Raw genomic sequence first — 18349 nt, 5'->3', positions numbered from 1 at the left:
CTCCAGCCTGGGCAATGGAGTGGGACCCTATCTCAAAAAAGAAAAGAAGGAATTCCTTTGGCATCCTATTCAGTATCTAATAGCTTCAGTTTTTTTCTTCTGCATGTTTATTTCTTGGCACTTTTATTGTGATATTTTATGTATTTTAGTTTTTATGATTATAGATAAAAATAACCAGTTATCCTCATATCGTTGTTTGTTTATTTATTTATTTATTTATTTATTGAGATACAGTCTCACTCACTCTGTCGCCCAGACTGGAGTGCAGTGATGCGATCTCAGCTCACTGCAACCTCTGCCTCCTGGGTTCAAGCCATTCTCCCACCTCAGGCTCCTGAGCAGCTGGGATTACAGGCATGTGCCACCATACCTGGCTACTTTTTGTATTTTTAGTAGAGACGGGGTTTCACTATGTTGGCCAGGCTGGTCTCAAACTCCTGACCTCAAGTGATCCGCCTGGTTTGGCCCACAAAGTACTGGGATTACAGGTATGAGCCACTGCATGTGACCTGTTTTCATATAGTTATAATTACTGTTTGTTTGATTAACATTATAATATATATTAGGACATATGTCTTTAGATTGAATAATTTAAAAAAATGAGCTAGCTTCTCTCTTTCCATGTTTTGCAAGTATAAAGCTTCTCATTTAAAGACATTTTTCCAAGAGTCTTTGCCTAATGTTTGCTCAAATAAGTTTATTAATAAATTTATTATTTATGTAGGTAATGTATTTTCTGTGTATATTGAAAGATTTGTGAACATGTTTTGTATTTAAACATTGTGGTGTAAAATGTAATTATGTTATTTTATGGTTACATAATCAACTCCTTTAATTTTTTTTCCCAGGAGGATAGCAAACAAGCTCAATTTTTAGCCTTGGCAGTAGTATACTTTATCTCTGTTCTTATGGTCTCCAAGTACAGAGACATTTTGGAACCCCCAAATGAAAGGCATAGTCAGTCATGTACGGAAACTGGCAGTGAAAATGGAAATGTATCACTCTCTGGCAAGTTTGCATTTTCTATTCTTTTGTACTAAAGTTCAAATAAATGTTACTTACTTTTGATGGTTAAAATATTGATACTGGAATTTAAATCCATTTCTGTGCAAATTAAGGGAGAGCATACATATATTTTTATTATTAACTAAATGTTGTGGCTTAAATATAATGTAATTAATTGCAATTGGGATATTTTTTGTTCTTTAAATGAACTAATTAAAGGTAAGTCAGAAAATGTTATACAAATATAGAGTTGAAAAATTTTATTGACTTCATTTGCTGTGAAGAATCACTAACTCATATTCTCTTACAAGAGACAGACTTGTTAACAAGTAACTGCAATAATTGGAGTATTAAAAGTAGCTGCCAGTTATAAAAGTATAGTTAGTTAAGTAGGTGTTGTAATTATAGAAGTAGCTACCACCCAAAGGAGGCAATTTATTATTCACTCGATATTCATTCAATATCTACTGGATACTTGGGTATATATTCATGACTAAAACAAAACAAAAAATCTCTGTCCTTATGGAGCTTATATTCTAATGGGAGGAGATAGAAAATATGTACATGCTATAAGTAAATTGTATAGTATTTTAGAAGGTGGTGAAAGTGCCACAAAAAAAAAAAAAAAAAAAAAAGAAAGTAATAAAGATGGTAAAAATATCAGGAATGACCAGGAGTAGTTGGGTATGGATTTTTCTCTGAGGGAAATGAGAACTCATTGGACGGTTTTGAGTACAAGAGTTACAATTTATGTTTTTAAAAGTACCGCTGGACTGGGCGTGGTGGTTCACGCCAATAATCCCAGCACTTTGGGAAGCCGAGGCAGCTGGCTCACTTGAGGTCAGGAGTTGGAGACCATCCTGGCCAACATGGTAAAACCCTATCTCTACTAAAAATACAAAAAATTAGCCAGGCATGGTGGTGGGTGCCTGTAATCCCAGCTACTTAGGAGGCTGAGGCAGGAGAATTGCTTGAACTTGGGAGGCAGAGGTTGCAGTGAGCAGAGATCCCACCACAACAACTCCAGCCTGGTTGACAGAGTGAGACTCCATTTCCACAAAAAAAAAAAAAAAAAGTAACTCTGTATCCTGTGTAGAGGATATAGCGTAGAGGGCAAGGATAATGACTGTTTTTGACTGGGTACTGCTGTTTAACACCTTACCGTGCACTTAGTGTCCTAAGACATTAACCATTTTAATCTTTCCTTCATGATTTCTTGAGTTAGATTTGGATAGGGCACGGCGGGCATGGTTTATCCCTGTTTCAGATGATGTTTGCTGGGTCTGGAAAATCTAAGATGACTTTTCTAATAATGTATATAGTGCGTCAGGTGGGATGGCTCCAAGAGCTGAGACTGACTGACTAAAACACCTGGGCTGGGGTTGTGTGTCTGCAGCCTTGATACTTGTTCTCAACTGAGTTCCTTGTTTCCTTCATTAGTTTGGAGAGCATCTCTGTCTCCATATCGTCTCTCTACATGTTCTTTCCAGCAAGGTAGATCAGAAATAAGCCACACTTCTTACAGAGATGTTCAGAGATTCTGGGAATGCAAGAGCTGCCAGACCTTAAAATGTGGGCCAAGTACTGGCCCACTGCTGCTTTTGCCAGATCCTGTTGGTTACTGTCAGTCAAGCCTAGTCCAGATTCAAGGGCTTATCAAGGGATGCATACCAGGAGACATGGGGCAGTAGGATTATTAAAACAACCCTCTTCCACAACAATTAGGAGGATATTGCAGTAATAAGTAATCCAGGCAAGAGATTTTGGTGGGATGGATTAGGTAGGTAACTAGAGATGGTGAGAGGCAGTCAGATTCTGGATATGTTTTAGTGGTAGAAAAAACAGAATTTTAAAACCTTAGGTGTGCGTTTTGTGAATGAAAAAGGTAGTCAAAAATGATTACAAGGTACAGTGGAGTAGATTAAAGGTGAGAGAGATTTTCAGGAAAAGATAAAAAGAGAAGAAATTCAGTGTTCAGCATGTTGAGTTTGAGATGTTTTTTAGACATGTAAGAGAAGTTGTAGGGTAGCGGTTATATTTAATAGTTTGAGCTTTTTGGTGGGGGGATATAGTGGTATTTAAAACTTGGAGAATGAATGATACCACGAAGGGACTAAATGCAGACAGAGAACATAAGAGGAACAAGGACTGAAACTTGTGTCCCTCCAACTTAAGAAATCAGGGAGAAAAAGAGGTGAAGGAAGTTAAGGAACAATCAGTGAGGTAGTACAAGGAAAACAAAAAGAGAATGGTGTCCTGCAAGCCGAGGAAAGGAAGCGTTGTCTAGTTGGAGGGAATAATCAGCTGCTGCTGTTATGTGAAGTCCTATTAGGACTGAAAACTGGCCATTGGAGTTAGCAAGATGCAGATTTTTTGGTGACCTTGATAAGACTATTTTTGCTAGAATGGGTTGAAACCCTGATTAAAGGGAGTGAGAATTAAACAGAGAGAAAAGGAGGTGTTCCTTGTTGAACTGGATTTTAAGGATCATTGAATTATTTATGCATGTAGAAGGGGTAACAAGTTTTCCAGCTGCAGTAACCATGTTTGAGGTAGAGCTTTTTATTTTATCCTAAAGATTGTGGACTTGGGCCAGGCGTGGTGGTGCATGCCTGTAATCCTAGCACTTTGGGAGGCCAAGGCAGGTAGATTGCTTGAGCTCAGGAGTTTGAAACCAGCCTGGGCAACATGGTGAAACCTCATCTCTACAAAAAAATAGAAAAATTAGCCAGACGTGGTGGCACACACCTGTAGTCTCAGCTACTTGAGAGGCTTAGGTGGGAGGATCGCCTGAGCCCAGGAGGTCAAGGCTGCAATGAGCCTAGGTCACACCACTGCACTTCAGCCTGGGCAACAGACTGACACACACACACACACACACACACACACACACACCCCAAAAAAGATTGTAGAGGTCAAGGTTGCAATGAGCCTAGGTCACACCACTGCACTTCAGCCTGGGCAACAGACTGACACACACACACACACACACACACCCCAAAAAAGATTGTAGACTTTTTATTACAGGCCAATGACTTTCAACCTTGTGTTGCTACCCATTACTTTAGATAATTTTTGCAAGTATTTTATTATTTATTTTATTATACCATCTATCTTGATAATAGGTGCATTCACTCAGTACATTCTGTAGAATATGTAATTAGTTTTTGCTTTTTTAGAACATGATGTATTTCATAATTCAAAACAGTAGATAGCTATTAGGACAGAATATACCTTTTAAAAATTAGTTCTAAACTTTTGTTTATTTCTTCTGTTTCTGGGTATGATATAGAAATCACACCAGCAGCATTCAGCACTTTAACTACGGCATCAGTGGAGGAATCTGAAAGCACATCGTCTGCTCGAAGGAGGGACTCAGGCATTGGGGAAGAAACAGCCACTGGTTTAGGAAGCCACGTGGAAGTAACTCCTCACACAGCACCTCCTGGTGTCAGTGCAGGCCCAGATGCAATCAGCGAGGTGCTATCTACTCTTTCTTTAGAAGTCAATAAGTCTCCGGAAACCAAAAATGATAGAGGAAATGAGTTGGACACTAAGGCTACACCGTCAGTTTCGGTTTCAAAAAATGTCAATGTGAAAGACATTCTCCGAAGCTTGGTTAACATACCAGCAGATGGAGTCACAGTGGATCCTGCCCTTCTGCCACCGGCCTGCCTTGGAGCCCTTGGTGATCTATCTGTGGAACAACCTGTGCAGTTCAGATCTTTTGACAGGTACTGAAAATAGTTTTTCGTTTTGGTATGTTTCTACATCTGACCCTTGAACAACATGGGGGTTAGGGATGATGACCCCCTGTGTAGCCGAAAATCCACATGTAACTTTTCACTCCCTCAGAACTTAACTACCAATAGCTTATGTTGATCAGAAACTTTCTGATAACATAAACAGTTGATTCACACATATTTTGATTGTTACATGTATTATATACTGTACTCTTACAGTAAGGTAAGCTAGAAAAAAAGAACATGTTATTAAGAAAATCATGAGGAAGGCCAGATGCGGTGGCTCACATCTGTAATCCCAGCATTTTGGGAGGCTGAGGTGGGTGGATCACCTGAGGTCAGGAGTTCGAGACCAGCCTGACCAACATGGTGAAACCCAGTCTCTACTAAAAATACAAAAATTAGCTGGGCGGCGTGGTGGTGTGTGCCTGTAATCCAGGCTACTCCAGAGGCTGAGGCAGGAGAATCGCTTGAACCCAGGAGGGGCGGTGGTTGCAATGAACTGAGATCGCACCATTGCACTCCAGCCTGGGCAACAAGAGCGAAATTCTGTCTAAAAAAAAAAAAAGAAAGAAAGAAAAAAAAGAAATCATAAGGAAGAAAAAAATATATTACTGTTCATCAGGCGAAGCAAATCATCATAAAAATCTTCATCTTTCTTGTCTTCATGTTGAGTATGCTGAGGAGGAGGAAGAGAAGAGGTTGATTTTAGTATCTCAGGGGCAGTTGAGGTAGCAGAGGTGGAGAAAGTGAAAGGGGAAGCAGGAGAGGCAGACACACTTGGTGTAAATTTACAGAAATGCATTGTAATTTCTTTCTGACCTTTTTGCTTTTGTATTTGTCTAAAAATGTTTCTATGTGGTACAAACCCTTCTTTCACCATTTGCTTTAGTTTCAGTGCCTGTATCATAGAAGGGTCCATGTCATAAAAGAAGTTAAAAGCAGTCTTGAATCATTAGAACCCTTCTGCCAGATTGTCTAATGTCAGTTCATTTTCTGGTACTGCTTCTTCTATGTCTTCCTCATCTGATAGTGGTTTGGATGTTCTTGTCTCCATCAAGTTGTTTTCCCTCTGTTGATCCCTCTGTTCTTGTGGTATCTGTTAGTTCTTGAATTTCTCCGAGATTCATACCTTGAAACCCTTCACCCCTCACCTTTTTGTCATATCTACAGTCTCTCATGATTTCCTTGATTAGTTCTGTCAGAAATCCTGTGAAGTCATGCACAACACCTAGAAACACAGTCTTCTCTAGGAGGAATTTATTGTTTCAAACTTGATGGTTTCCACAGCTTTTTCTGTAACAGTGATCCTCAGTGGTATAATCCTTCTAGACTTCCACTGTGTTCTGTTGGGTTCTCTTCCATAGTGTTGACAGTTGTTTCCTAAGAATGCCGTGTGTAATGAACCGTAAAGGTCCTTGTGACCTCCTGTTCTAGAGGCTGAATTAGAGAAGTTGTGTTTGAGGGCAATTAGACCACTTCAGCACCCTCAGTGTTGAACTCATGAAGTTCTGGGTGGTCAGGGGCATTGTCCAATAGCAAAAGAATTTTAAAAGTTAATCTCTTACTGATAAGGTACTTCCTGACTTTAGGGACAAAGTATCAATAGAACCAATCCAGAAAAAGGATTCTTTTTGTCCAGGCCTTCTTGTACAACCAACAGAATTGCAGCTGGTGTTTGTGTTTTCCTTTCAAGCCTCAGGGGTTAGAAGCTTTATATTAATAGATAAGGGCAGTCATGATCATAAACCCAACTGCATTTGCACAAAACAGTAGAGTTAGCCTATCTCTTCCTGCCATAAATCCTAGTGCTCACTTCTCTTCCTTGCTAATAAATATCCTTTGTGGCTTCCCCCCCATCCCAAATAGGTTACTTTTGTCTGCATTAAAAACCTGATTGGGCTGATCCTTTCTCCTAAATGATTTTCTTGATGTCTAGGAACTCATCTGTTGCCTCTTGGTTGGCAGAAGCTGCTTCTCCTGTTATCTTGATCATCCTTTGCTGGCATTAAATCTAGCCTTAGATTCTTTTTTACTTTAAGTTGACATATAATGACTTCAGTTTTTCTCAAATCATGTTAGAGTCTATAGGTATGCCTTTCTTATAACAATCCTGTACCCACATAAAAGCTGCATTTTCAGTGCAAGATAAAGATATTTCACAAAAAGTGCAAGTTTTTTTTGTTTTGTTTTGTTTTGTTTTTTTTGCCTCCTGGTGTCACTGCAGTGACAACTTTGCCAACTTCCTTTTCTTTGTTACAAGAGTCCTTATGCTGGATTAATTTCTTTGGAAATGGCAGGCAACCATAGCTGCAGACCTCAATCTACAGTACATATCAAGCAATTCAACTTTTTCTTATAATGTCATGACTTTTCCCTGCTGCTTGGGAGCATGTCCAGTATTGCTAGTGGCACTGTGTATGGGTCCCATTATGTTATTAAAGGTTTATAGTATTGCAGTAAACATGATGAAAAATATATGAGAACTGGGAGAGATCACTTTGACTGTGATACACAGTTTACTGGAGAGATGAACTTCCTAGTACTTTGGGAGGCTGAGGCGGGTGGATGATTTGAGGTCAGCAGTTTAAGACCAGCCCGGCCAACATGGTGAAACCCCATCTCTACTAAAAATACAAAAAAATTATCTATGCATGGTGGCGGGTGCCTGTAATCCCAGGTATTTGGGAGGCGGAGGCAGGAGAATCGCTTGAACCTGGGAGGCGGAGGTTGCAGTGAGCCGAAACTGCAGCATTGCACTCCAGCCTGGGCAACAAGAGCAAAACTCCTTCCCCCCTGCCCCATAAAAAGAGATGAACTGTGTGCTCTGAGATGACTAGTGTCACACAGCATTTTAAGTGATGCTAACAATACCAGAGCTCAATGCAATTGTGGCAGGAAGTAGCTATGAAATTATTACAGTAGTACAGTATGGATTAATGTTAATTTTATACAGTTATGCTTTAATAATTGAAATTTACATTGTTTACATTTCTTTTAACTGCAGATGGTACCATGTACTATTTCTAAGTGTTTGTGTGTGTAAGTTTTGATATATTTTAACTTATTTTTGTGTCCTCTGAGATATTTCATTTTATGAATTTTTTTTTTGTTGTTGTCTGGGTGCAGTGACTCACACCTGTAATTCCAGCATTTTGTGGGCTGAGGTGGGAGGATTGCTTGAGTCCAGGAATTTGAGACTAGCCTGGGCAACACGGTGAGATTTTAAAACAAAAAGATTAGCTGGGCATGGTGGTGTGTGCCTGTAGTCTCAGCTACTCAGGAGGCTGAGGCGGGAGGAGCACTGGAGCCCAGGAGTTTGACACTACAGTGAGCTGTGTTCACGCCACTGCACTCCAGCCTGGGTGACAGAGGGAGACCCTGTCTCAAAGAAACTTTTTAAAAATTGATCCATAATGAGTGGGATTTATTCTGGGGATGCAAGAATGGCTGAACATACACAAACTATCAGTGTGATACATCATATCAACAGGATGGAAGACAAAAGCCATATGATCATTTCTATTGCTGCTGAAAAGCATTTGATAAAATTCACTATTCCTTCATGATAAAAACCCTTAAAAAACCGCATATAGAGGGAACATAACACAATAAAAAGCTGTAAACAACAGATCCACAGCTAGTATCATATAGAACAGAGAAAAACTGAAAGCCTTTTCTCTAAAATCTGGAATGAGACAAGGATGCCCACTTTCATTACTGTTATTCAACACAGTACTGGAGGTCCTAGGTAAAGCAATCAGACAAGAGAAAGAAATGGCATTTAAATTGGAAAGGAAGAAGTCAGTTGTTTGCAGATGATATAATCTCATATTTAGAAAAACCTAAAGAGTCCATAAAAAACTATTATAACTGATAAATTCAGTACAGTTGCATGACAAAAATTAGCATACAAAAATCAGTATCATTTCTATATGCTAACAGTGAACAATCTGAAAAGAGATCAAGAAAGTAATCCAATTTATAATAGCTATAAGTAAAATAGCTAAAAGTAAAATAAGAATAAACAGCCAAAGAAGTGAAAGATCCCTCAATGACAACTACAAAACGTTGATGCAAAAACTAAAAAAGACCCCCAAAATGAAAGAGATTTCATATTCATGGATTGGAAGAATTAATAGTGTTAAAATGTTCATGCTACCCAAAGCAATCTACAGATTCAATGCAATCCATATCAAAATACCAGTGACATTCTTCACAGAAATAGAAAAAATATTCCTAGAAACTATATGGAACCACAGAGACTCAGAATAGCCAAAGCCATCCTGAGCAAAGAGAACAAAACTTCAAATTATACTACAGAGCTGTGGTAACCAAAACAGCATGATACTGTCATAAAAACAGATACATAGACCAATGGAACCGAATAGAGAACTCAAATAAATCCACACATCTACAAGTGAACTCATTTTTGACAAAGGTGACAAGAACATGCAATGGGGAAAGGGCAGTCTTCTCAGTGATACTGAGTAAACTGTATATCCATATGCAGAAGAATGAATACCTTTATCTCTTGCTATATACAAAAATCAGTTCAAAATGGATTAACGACTTAAATCTATGACCTGAAACTATGAAACTACTGAAAGAAATCACTGGAAAAACTCTCCAGGACATTAATCTGGGGAGATTTCTCGAGTAATACCCTGACAGCACAGGCAGTCAAAGCAAACATGGACAGATGAGATCACATCAAGCTACAGAACTTATGCATAGCAGAGAAAACAATCAACAAATTGAAGAGACAACCCACAGACTGGGGATTATATAATAACCTTATAATTCTGGTTAACTGACAAGGGTTTTAATAACCAGAATATATAAGGGACTCAACTAACTCTGTAGGAAGAAATGTATTAATAATAATTTAAAAATATTACTACATTTTAAATGAAATGATAACCTTAAAATGGGCTAAAGATCTCAGTAGACATTTCTCAAAGAAGACATAGAAATGTCAAATGATTTTATGACAAGATGCTCAACATCATTGATCAGAGAAATGCAAAGCAAAACAATGAGATATCATCTCACTCCAGTTAAAATCGCTTATATCCAAAAGATAAGCAGTAACAAATGTTGGCAAGGATGTGGAGATAAGGGAACCTTCCTATACTGTTGGTGGGAGTGTAGATTACTACAACCACTATGGGAAACAGTTTGGAGGTTCCCGAGACAACTAAAAATATAACTAGTATGTGTTTATAACACTGTGCTTACCTGTGTAAGCTGTGATTTCCGGTGTGTGCCACCATGCCCAGCTAGTCTTTGTATTTTTAGTAGAGACGAGGTTTCGCCATGTTGGCCAGGCTGGTCTCAAACTCCTGGCCTCAAGTGATCCAAAGTGTTGGGATTACAGGCATGAGCCACTGCGCCTGGCCTCAATTTTTATTTATTTATTTTATTTTTGAGACAGTGTCTTGCTCTGCCACCTAGGCTGGAGTGCAGTGGCAGTCATAGCTCACTGCAGCCTCAAACTCATGGGATCAAGGGATTGTTCTTCCTCAGTCCCCTGAGTAGCTGGGACCAACATGTCTAGCTATTTAAAAAATTTTTTGTAGAGATGAGGTGTTGCTCTGTTGCCCAGGCTGGTCCTGAACTCCTGGCCTCAAGCGATCCTGCTGCATTGTCCTCCCAAAGCATTGGGATTCCAGGCGTGAGCCACTGTGCCCTGTCTATTCTCAATTTTTATAATTTATTTAGATTTGTTGGTGTTAGATTGAGTACTCAAAAATACGTAAGTGAGGCTATACTTTTAAATTTAATGTATGTTAATATAGTTACATTGTTTACTAATGATCAAAATTTTATGTGTTTTAGCATTTATTTCTTTTTTAAATAGTGTAGAAATTAAATTTGTGCCTTACTGATGTCTTCAGTGAGTAGATCATGAACATATTTAGGAAATCATGCTTAGGTGTAATACATTTTAAGGGGTTTATTGAAATAGAAAACAACAGATAATTTTGATGGTAGCATTTTCCAGGATGTTCTGTAGAATTTAACATGTCTGGTATTCATTTAACAGTCTCTGATGGCAGGGAAACTGCTCTGTTTTTTACCCCCTTTTTTTTCTTAGTTAGAGACCCCTTTGTAAAAACTTTCATGCTGCCATGGGCTAGTGGAATATCTTTGGGAATTTCAAAGCATCCCTCTGATCATGTATTTATCTCAGGAATGCTATGTCAGAAATCACAACTCTCCTCATATCTTAAGTATTATCAACTTCCAAGGAATAGCTGGAAAGTTTAGAGTAACAGCTACATGAATAAAACCTTGCTGAAAGGCTGCCAGGTTATGGGCCTTTGTGAATGCAAAGGTGTTTGTGTTCATTCCCATGCCAAAATTCTTGCTCTTATCTAATTTGAAGATCCTCTCTGATGATTAGTGAATGCCAGGGATTTATCTTGATAAAGTTCAAGGACTGGTTTGGCTTTTCAACTGGATCCTTAGGGACTAAAGTGGTAGGCTGAAATGCTCTTTTTTCCTTTAGTGAACTATTTGCATGTTAAATAAAATAGCATTTGTGTGAGGGTTTGTGATATTTGAAACTGATATAATACTGAAACGGAACTTCTCAGCTTTATTGATCTGGAAGGCATTGTTGCTATTTGCGTATTGCCAGTAAATTAAAAGAAACTTTGAAATGAGTATCCCTTGTTCAGGGGAAAAAAAAATCCAGCAACAGTATTTTCATTTGTTCTGTGTGGTACTTTAGGAAAATTACTTCTTTCTCATTAAAATTAGCATAATAATATGTACTACTAATCTCAAGGGTTGTCATAAATTAAATATGATAATTTGTGTATGTTCTTAAGCACGGTGCCCCAAAATATTAAGTATTCATAGTGAGTTCATAAAGAAAAAATGATAATAAGAACAATTTTTATCTCTTTTAATATTTGGTTTATAATTGACAATTTGAGAAACTAGCTTTCATAATTGGTTGTCTGTCTTTCAAATTCCTTATGCTAAAAAGTTTGAAGCACTTTCTGCTAAAATTGATGTAGATATAAAAAATTCCAATAATTGTTCTTAAACATTAAAAAAGATTTCAATTTGTTTCTTAAATAGAAACTTAAGCTGTAGCCTGAGAAGGATGTCAGAAATATCCCTAGCACATTGCCTGTCATATAAAGTCTCATTTTTGTCAAATGCATATTGCATTTTCCTCTGTGTTTTCCAATGCATTGTATAAAAAGATAATATTAAATGATTAGTTTTTGCGTGATCAATCTTAACTATTGGTAAGTTTAAAATTCTAGATTATTTTTGTAAACTAGAACATGCTTTACTAATTTAGATTTATACTTATATTTAACAAGATAAACACGATAGGTTAAAGATCTCTGTTGAAGATTTTAGTCTTTTACACTGAAACTTTATAATAATAATGACAATGATTGGTAAAGACAATGAAAATATTTCAGAATCTACCTACTGCTTAATATCCTTTTAATTGGATCATTGTAAGTTTGATTTTTCTTTGTTTTTGTGTAGCCTTAAGCTGAAGCAATGTTATGTTAATTCCTTAGAATTGATTTGAATCAGTCAGTGAATTTGGAAATTGATTTTGTTTCTCTATTATGTACTAATTATGTAGCTATATGAAAGAATGCAGCTTTTTAAAATCTATGAGCAGATATATTTTTGTGATTTTATGGTAGTATATAAATAATTTTATATGTTAGAGATCTTTATTACTGTTGATTATAGATGATTCTAAAATTATGTTTAAATGTGAATATGATTGTGGTGATAAATATACAACTGTGAGCATACTAAAAATCTCTTAGTTGTATATTTTTAGTGAATTAAATGGTATGTGAATTATATCTCTAAGGTTTTAAGAAAGGTCAACATGGGGAAACGGTTCAAATTCAAGGCTCTGGTGTTAGATAAACCTAGATTTCCATGGTAGTTCTGCCATTTACTTTGGTTATTACTTTACCTTTCTGAAGTTTATGTTTAAAATTTCGAAAAATTGAATTAATAGGTACCTTAGGATTGTTTTGAGACTTGAATAATAATTCTTGGCATATTGTCAGTGCTTCATTTATCTTAGCTGCTATTAGAATTTATAATTTTATATTACCTAACAAGCAAGCAGGATTAAGAAGAAAGCATCTTGGCAGAGGAGGCATATATACAAAGGGTTGGAGTTGTGAAATGACACAACATGCTTAGCAACCATAAGAGCATGTTGAAGAAGTGTGTGAGGAACATGTAAAATGTAAATTCATGTAGAAAGCCGTACTTCTGATCTATCATTCCTGACAATAGGTGAAAGATCTTGGACAATAAATATTTACTGAACTGAATAAAAGAGTAAGACCTTATTTGTGACTGAAACATTAACAGCAAGAAGCTAAAGGATTAGAAATGAAGTTGAGTTCTTTTGTTGTGTTTAATTAGCCATGTCATCTTGAATAAATAGGGATTGTGCATATTTGGAACAGCTGTAGTAAATTCTGTTCTGTTACCAGTTTTCCAGTGTTTTATTATGAAAATGTTCAGACATACAGAAAAGTTGAAAGAATTGTACAGTGAACACCTGTAGACCCATCACTGAGATTCAACAATTAGCTTTTAGCTCTGTTTGCTTCACCATGTATCCATCAGTCAATCTTATTTTTGTAATGTACTTCAAAGTTGTAGACATCAGTTCACTTCACTCTTAAATATTTCAGCCAGCATGCAGCTCTCTAACTGGAGATCAGTACAGTTTTTTTTTGAGCTAAAATTTACACGCAATGAAAGACACAAGTCTTAAGTGTACCATTTGATGAGTTTTGACAAATTCATGCACTTGTGCAACCTCAAGTCCCCATCATGATATCATTGGTCTTGAAAGTTCTCTTTCCCAGCCAATTCCTGTTCCTGTCCCCCAGAGGCAATTATTAATTCTGATATTTTTTTTTACCATAAATTAGTTTTGCCTGTTTTAGACGTGCATGTTAAAAAAAAAAAATGCGTAAAGTGTATACTCCTTAGTATAAGACGTCATTCAACATAATGCTTTTGAGATTCATCCATGTTGTTTGTTACCTTTTGTTTTCATTCATCAGTAGTTTGTTACCTTTTATTGCTGAATAATATTCCATTCTAGAAGCATAGCACCATTAAAAATTTTCTGTATCTGCATAAAGGACATTTGGGCTATTTCCAGTTTTTGCCTATTATAAATAAAGCCTATATGACCATTACTGTATACGTATTTTGTGGACATAAGCTTTCTTGAGGAAATTCCTAGAAGTGGAATTGTTGAGTCATAGCATAGATAGGTATATATCTTACATTTTGATTATAGGAAAAGCAATTGCACTTTTCTAAGTATTCTTTTCTATTGCTCCATTCAGCCCCTACTTATTGTATGAGTAAACTAGATCTTGCTGGTTCTTTCTTTTGTGAACAAATGTGAAAGTAAATTCTTCATATTTCTCCTCCCTCACCTGCAAAAACATTGGTAGAAGACAGTGATTTTCTTAAGCAATGGGTTTTAAATTTCTCCCTCCAGTAGGAAATACACAAATTACATTTTGCGTTGTTTTTGAAGGTACCACTAACACATATGTACACACACACGTTTGTGTGCATGCACATACACACACACACACACACACACACACAGACACACATCATATCTACTCCCCCTTAAGTCAGTAATTTTCATCTGATATAAGCTGCCATGATTTAAGCACACCATTTTGGATTGGGGGCTCAGGTGGCTGTTGCTTCTATTTTTTAGTGTATAGTTAACATTGGCAGTCACCCTTATAATGATGTGACACCAGCTACCCTGAAGTACATTGAATAAGCCATGCCTAGCACAAGAGAACTTGATTTAATTGGCAACAGTGTTTGCCCTCACATGATAGGCACTGAAGTAAAATGAAACCTATTTTGCTTTGTGTGTGTGTTTTTAAAAATAACTACAAAAATGTATTATTAAAATATTGGAATTACATAATTTTCTCTTTTGAATGCATGTATAGGGATCAAGTACCTAAGTTACTTTGTTTAGAAGCTGAATACTTTAAAGCTATTAAGGGAATACTTGAAGCTTGCAGTTATAGTACTGTCAACAAAAGATGTGATTAAATAAATTGAATGTTGAAGACTTTAGGCTTATGGTTAACACCAGGTAATTAAAAGTAAGCACTGCTGTGGGAGTGCATTATATATCAGCTGTCCTCTTTACCTCATTAACTGAGTTTTTGCATGTTTATGGAGCCAACTTCAATTAAAAATGCCTTTTAAGTTATGCCTAACAAGGTCTTTTAGTTACTGTTTGGTATAAAGTATTACATTTTAATTGAAATTGGTATATCATAAATACCTGTGTTTGAATAATATACAAGAGAAAGAACTTTGACTATTTGATATTTTTGCATATGGTTTTTATTCCTATGCATTACTTTTTTATATATTATCAAAAGATATCGTCTTCGGGGTTTAAAAATGAAAAACTGGGTTGTATACATGTTAGCAAATTGCTTATATCTACTTTTTTTAAAACTTATAAGATTTCTAAGGTTTTATTATTTCAGATTAGCAGTGCTTTACAATTCTTGTGGAAACGTTGAATTTTCTGCTTTAATGCTTTTGGTTATATTTTATTTGTTAGATAATTAAAGATGATCCTAAATTTTAAAAATACTATGTGGTAAATGTAAGCTTAAATGTTAAATAGATTGTTATATTTTCATAGTGAAATGCAGATAAATATGGACAGTATTGAAGAGATTTCATATTGAGTGAAAAGTCTAAATTGTATATCAAATAGAAATAAGAAAATTAGAAAAATAAGTTAGCTACCTAGTTTCTGTTTTGAAATTCATGTAATTAATTCAAGATATCAATTTGTATCTTTCAGTCTGTTTACTTTCTTTATTACAGAAGTGTCATTGTTGCAGCAAAAAAGTCAGCAGTCTCACCTTCCACACTTAATACAAGCATACCTACCAATGCTGTCAGTGTGGTTTCCTCAGTAGATTCAGCCCAAGCCTCAGATGTGGGAGGAGAATCACCAGGTGAGTTAGTTATCAGTGATTTCAACAAAAATGTTTTTAGATCTCATTTTAGCAAAGCTTAAGATTTTTGATTAACTTAAAATTTGGGGGCACATTAGAAACCATTGTGCTTTTATATTGTTGATTGTGTACTACTTTTCTGAATAAATTTGAGTAAAATTAAAAGAAATTAAGTCAAGGATTTCAGTATTTTCTCCACCGAAACCTAGTAGTGTGTGGTAGATTAGATGCTGCTAGTTGGGTAGATGAGTGCATTGATGAATGATAGATTCATAAAAATACTTTTTTCCTTTATTTTCTTTCCCTGCACTTAAGAAGATGTATATAGATAGTGGCCTAAATAAGAAAGTCTTGTTGACATATAATCTTTTAATATGGTTACTGGTTGTCAAATATTTTGGGCTGTAAAAAAAAAAAAATTTATATAGTGTCCAATACTTTGATTTTTTTTGGCATAGTTTTTTGAATTAGAGGCTTGGAAAGGAATGCTGCTCTGAAGTGTAGCATCATTCTAACAATGGTCATACTGGTTCAGTTCCTCCTATAGCACTTTTATTTTTGTCCATCTCTCCTTCTACATTCTTTCCATGTTTAAAAGCATATATATGGATAAAAAATTATTTCCATGTATAAAAGCATATATATGGATGCAAGATCCTATACGTTGATGGGAAGCTTAATGGTGGTTACTGGGTAAACTTGAATAATGTGAAGAATGTGCAGTATTAAAATGACCAAGTATAACAAAGGGGATGTTACTGTATCAGTGGTTTTCTTCTGGATATTTTGCTGTTTCTTAAAGTTAATAACAAGATATTGTACCTATCAAAACACTCATGATTCTAGGTTGAGATTGATGGAAAATAAAGGAATTTTGAAGGAATGGCCTGGTGGATTATATTGAGATCAGAAATAATGCCGTTACTTCTTTTGGGATATCTCAGGCCAGGGTTTGCCTTCTATTCCACTGTTCCACCTTTATTTGGCAAATTAGCATATCTTGGAGAGTTTTGTTCCAAACTTGATATTGCTACTGGCCAGTAGCTGGGAATTTTTTTCCTTGATGTGTACTATGTAATAATGTATCCTAGAAACAAATACTATGTTTATTTCTTTTGTCTTCTCTTTTGTTATTGTACTTGTTTTAACAAAAATATATTTTATCAGAAGTTTTAAATGTGTTTAATTTTTTACAAATTTTATAGTATTTAGTGATAAGAGAAAATGTTCCAGTAGGTTAAGTAAAAGAAAGTTATATGCAATTCTTTACGTACCATATAATTACAGCTAAGTGACTTATCTACCTTCTTTACATGGTAAAAGCAAGAAAGTGTATTATGAAGTCATTTTTATCTCCATGAAGTTGGGCTACTGGCAATTTTGATTTTCGAAATTTACTTTAGGTGGTATTTCTAAAATTTAATTAATAGTCTTGTATTATTTTTATTCTTAGGAAAAATAGTGATTAGAATTTTTTTTTTCTGGTTTGAAACCAAAAGCTGCAATGGTAGCAGAGTTTTGTCTGCCTTGCTTTTTATTTTATAATTTTTTTCAAAAATTAATAGACTTTATTTTTTAGATCAGTTTTAAGTTTACAGGAAAATTGAGTTTGAAGTACAGAGAATTCTCAAATACCCCATCATTCTCTCCCTCGCTGGTTTCCCCTGGCCCGGTGAGAATTACAAAGGAAAATGGGCATAAAACTCTAGCAAATTTTTAATCTTTATTGTTCCATTATACTCTGATGCCTCTTTTTTTTTTCCCTTTGGAGAAGAAATAATTTGGTAATTCATTTGGAGCTGGGTATGCACATTTCTGCTTCTCCACCCCCATCCAAAGTCCTTTAAAAAAAAAGAATCAACTGTGGTTTTTCTAGAGTAGTCCCTCTTGTGAAAAATGCAATAGTTATTAATATCTATGAAATGATTTACATGCCGTCTTTTAAATTCAGTTATAGTAAATTTTTCAGTAACATCCAAAATTAAATGTAATTTCAGAAATTCAAAGTACATTGAGTAAAATATTTTCCTGTACTGCCCTCTAGTTTCAGTTTAGGAACAGAAGAAATAGGACCCTTTGATTGCTTTTAAGTTTATTCTTTAAAATTTAAGTCTTGGAGTTTTCAGAAGAGATAAGAAACAGCTGAGACATGTGGGTAATATTTTACGTGTAACAGTATTATACATTTCTCTCTGAAGCCATTGTATTTTTTCCAGTAAATTCATTGTAATTTAAAATATTCACTTTGAAAAACTGTATGCAGAATTACAAAACAATTTGCTATCTTGAAGACTGTTATATTTATTGGCAAAATCTACAAAACCCTATACCATTGATCCAGCTCATAATGTATCTTATTTTTCTATTATTTAAATTTTGTATAATTTGTGATGGAGTTTCTCAAATAGTTACCATTTTTTTTTTCCATCTTGAGCTAGAATTTTAAACTTTTTTCCCCTCCTTAACCCCCCCCCATTTTTAAAAGAATAGTTATTGCTTTTTCAGTTATTTCAAGTCTTCCTTGTGATGATGGTCTTTCTGTTTACC

General features: G+C 35.6%; 1 protein-coding gene across 2 annotated transcripts in view; it reads left to right on the top strand.

The window, feature by feature from the left end:
* LRBA (LPS responsive beige-like anchor protein) overlaps positions 1–18349 on the top strand; it is a 763816-nt gene that overhangs the window by 186681 nt on the left and 558786 nt on the right. For both annotated transcript variants that reach the window (XM_024245927.3, XM_054553557.2), the window contains exons 28-30: positions 849–1008; positions 4298–4739; positions 15669–15802. In XM_024245927.3, coding sequence (XP_024101695.2) covers positions 849–1008; positions 4298–4739; positions 15669–15802 — 736 coding nt within the window. The remainder of the gene's footprint in view (positions 1–848; positions 1009–4297; positions 4740–15668; positions 15803–18349) is intronic.

This window comes from Pongo abelii, chromosome 3, assembly GCF_028885655.2.
Source record: "Pongo abelii isolate AG06213 chromosome 3, NHGRI_mPonAbe1-v2.0_pri, whole genome shotgun sequence".
NCBI lineage: Eukaryota > Metazoa > Chordata > Mammalia > Primates > Hominidae > Pongo > Pongo abelii.
The sequence above is the reverse complement of the archived record's forward strand: the minus strand, read 5'-3'. Positions and strand labels throughout refer to the sequence as shown.